A 2,118-nucleotide genomic window follows, 5' to 3' on the forward strand; every position below is an offset into this window, starting at 1 on the left:
CTGCAGAGGGGGGATGTTGTTGGCAGCTCCATGAGGACGCTCTGGGACGCTGCCCTGGGCTGTGCAGCGCACTGGGGATGGATCAGCCCCTGCTCTGCTGCTCCTTCCCATCTGCCCCAGGGCCCTTGCAGAGCCCCAGCCATGCTGTTTGCCCCCAGCCTGCCCACGGCCAACCTGGGGCTGCTCATGGGGCTTTTCTGTGCTGAGCATTGGCCTGGACGCGTTCTTGAGAGAGCCTGGGCAAGCAGCCTGGAGCCCCCAGGCCCTGGGCTGAGGCGTCAGCGTTGCCCCAGCAGTGCCCATGGCCTGTCCCTGCTGCAGCCCCGGCACTGCCACCCCCAGGGCTGTGCCCGGCCCCGAGAGCACTCAGGCCCTGCAGCAACACCAGGGCCACCAGGGCAGTGGGGCAGGGCCACGGCAGCAGCACTGGAAACACCAAGTGCTGCTGCTGCTGCTGCTGGGCACAGCTGCTGTGCCAGCCCTGATCTGCCCCAGCTCTGCACACAGACATTGCTGCTGCAGCTCCAGAGAAGGAACAAAAGGGGCGTCTCTGGTGAAAATTTTGCTTGGAAGTCCTTAAGGCACTTAAACCCACCAAGAGCATAGGAACTCATAGATGCTCAGCCTGAACAGTCTGTGGGTCACAGTGAAGGTGTGGAGGAAAAAAATGAGATATATCAAGATTTTTTGCTTTCCTTTAGGAAAAATATTATAAAAGGAATGCAACGGAAAAGAACGTCCAAATGCAACCAACAATAAGTATCAAAGATGACTTTTAATACAAGTGACTTGCAAAAAATGGCCAGCAGTTTAATGTTTCTTTAATTGTCCAGTAATGAGTCTCCACACTGCAGCCTTGAGCTCCTGGTTCCTCAGGCTGTAGATGAGGGGGTTCAGGGCTGGAGGCACCACCGAGTACAGAACTGACAGGGCCAGATCCAGGGATGGCAAGGACATGGAGGGGGGCTTCAGGTAGGAAAATGCTGCAGTGCTGAAGAACAGGGAGACCACGGCCAGGTGAGGGAGGCAGGTGGAAAAGGCTTTGTGCCATCCCTGCTCAGAGGGGATCCTCAGCACAGGCCTGAAGATCTGCACATAGGAGAAAACAATGAACAAAAAACATCCGGAAAATAAACAAATACTAATAGCAAGAAGCCCAAGTTCCCTGAGGTAGGATTTGGAGCAGGAGAGCTTGAGGATCTGGGGGATTTCACAGAAGAACTGGCCCAGGGCATTGCCATGGCACAGGGGCAGGGAAAATGTATTGGCTGTTTGCAGCAGAGCATTGAGAAAGGCACTGGCCCAGGCAGCTGCTGCCATGTGGGCACAAGCTCTGCTGCCCAGGAGGGTCCCATAGTGCAGGGGTTTGCAGATGGACACGTAGCGGTCATAGCACATGATGGTCAGGAGAGAAAACTCTGATGAAATGAAAAAGGCAAACATAAACACCTGTGCAGCGCATCCTGAGTAGGAGATGTCCCTGGTGTCCCAGAGGGAATTGTGCATGGCTTTGGGGACAGTGGTGCAGATGGAGCCCAGGTCGCTGAGGGCCAGGTTGAGCAGGAAGAAGAACATGGGCGTGTGCAGGTGGTGGCTGCAGGCTACGGCGCTGATGATGAGGCCGTTGCCCAGGAGGGCAGCCAGGGAGATGCCCAGCAAGAGGCAGAAGTGCAGGAGCTGCAGCTGCCGTGTGTCTGCCAGTGCCAGCAGGAGGAAGTGCCTGATGGAGCTGCTGTTGGAACATTTCTTCACTCTGGACATGTTTGACTCTTGAAAGAAGACATTAACAAGATCTTTGAGTCAATTCTATGAGTTTATTTTAAGAATTATCTCAAAACTACATCTCCACCTGTGGGGGAACTTCACTGAACATTTTTATTCTTGAGCCTGAGTTTGTGCTCCTGAGTTACTGCCTCATCTTCAGCATTGCTCTCATCCTGAACTCCGGGGTAGCCCACAGGGGAAACAGGGCTCCCTGTGTCCCAGGACAGTCAGATCTGCTGCTCCCCTCACAGGTGCCCTTTGCCTATTACACCTCCTTCTAGTTCAGTTTTTAAAGATTCCGATTTGAAAGTCAGTTTCCCTAAGCCTGTCTCTCTTTCCCAGAGCAGCTGGACA

At 54.2% G+C, this 2,118-nt stretch overlaps 1 protein-coding gene across 1 annotated transcript; it reads right to left on the reverse strand.

The window, feature by feature from the left end:
• Positions 1–810: 810 nt before the first annotated feature.
• Positions 811–1,659, reverse strand: LOC135441893 (olfactory receptor 14J1-like). The gene has a single exon (XM_064701450.1). The coding sequence runs from the start codon at positions 1,573–1,575 to the stop codon at positions 811–813; it is 765 nt and encodes a 254-aa protein (XP_064557520.1). The 5' UTR covers positions 1,576–1,659.
• Between the last annotated feature and the right edge of the window lie 459 nt (positions 1,660–2,118).

The sequence above is a fragment of the Zonotrichia leucophrys genome, unplaced genomic scaffold (genome assembly GCF_028769735.1).
Source record: "Zonotrichia leucophrys gambelii isolate GWCS_2022_RI unplaced genomic scaffold, RI_Zleu_2.0 Scaffold_642_28778, whole genome shotgun sequence".
NCBI lineage: Eukaryota > Metazoa > Chordata > Aves > Passeriformes > Passerellidae > Zonotrichia > Zonotrichia leucophrys.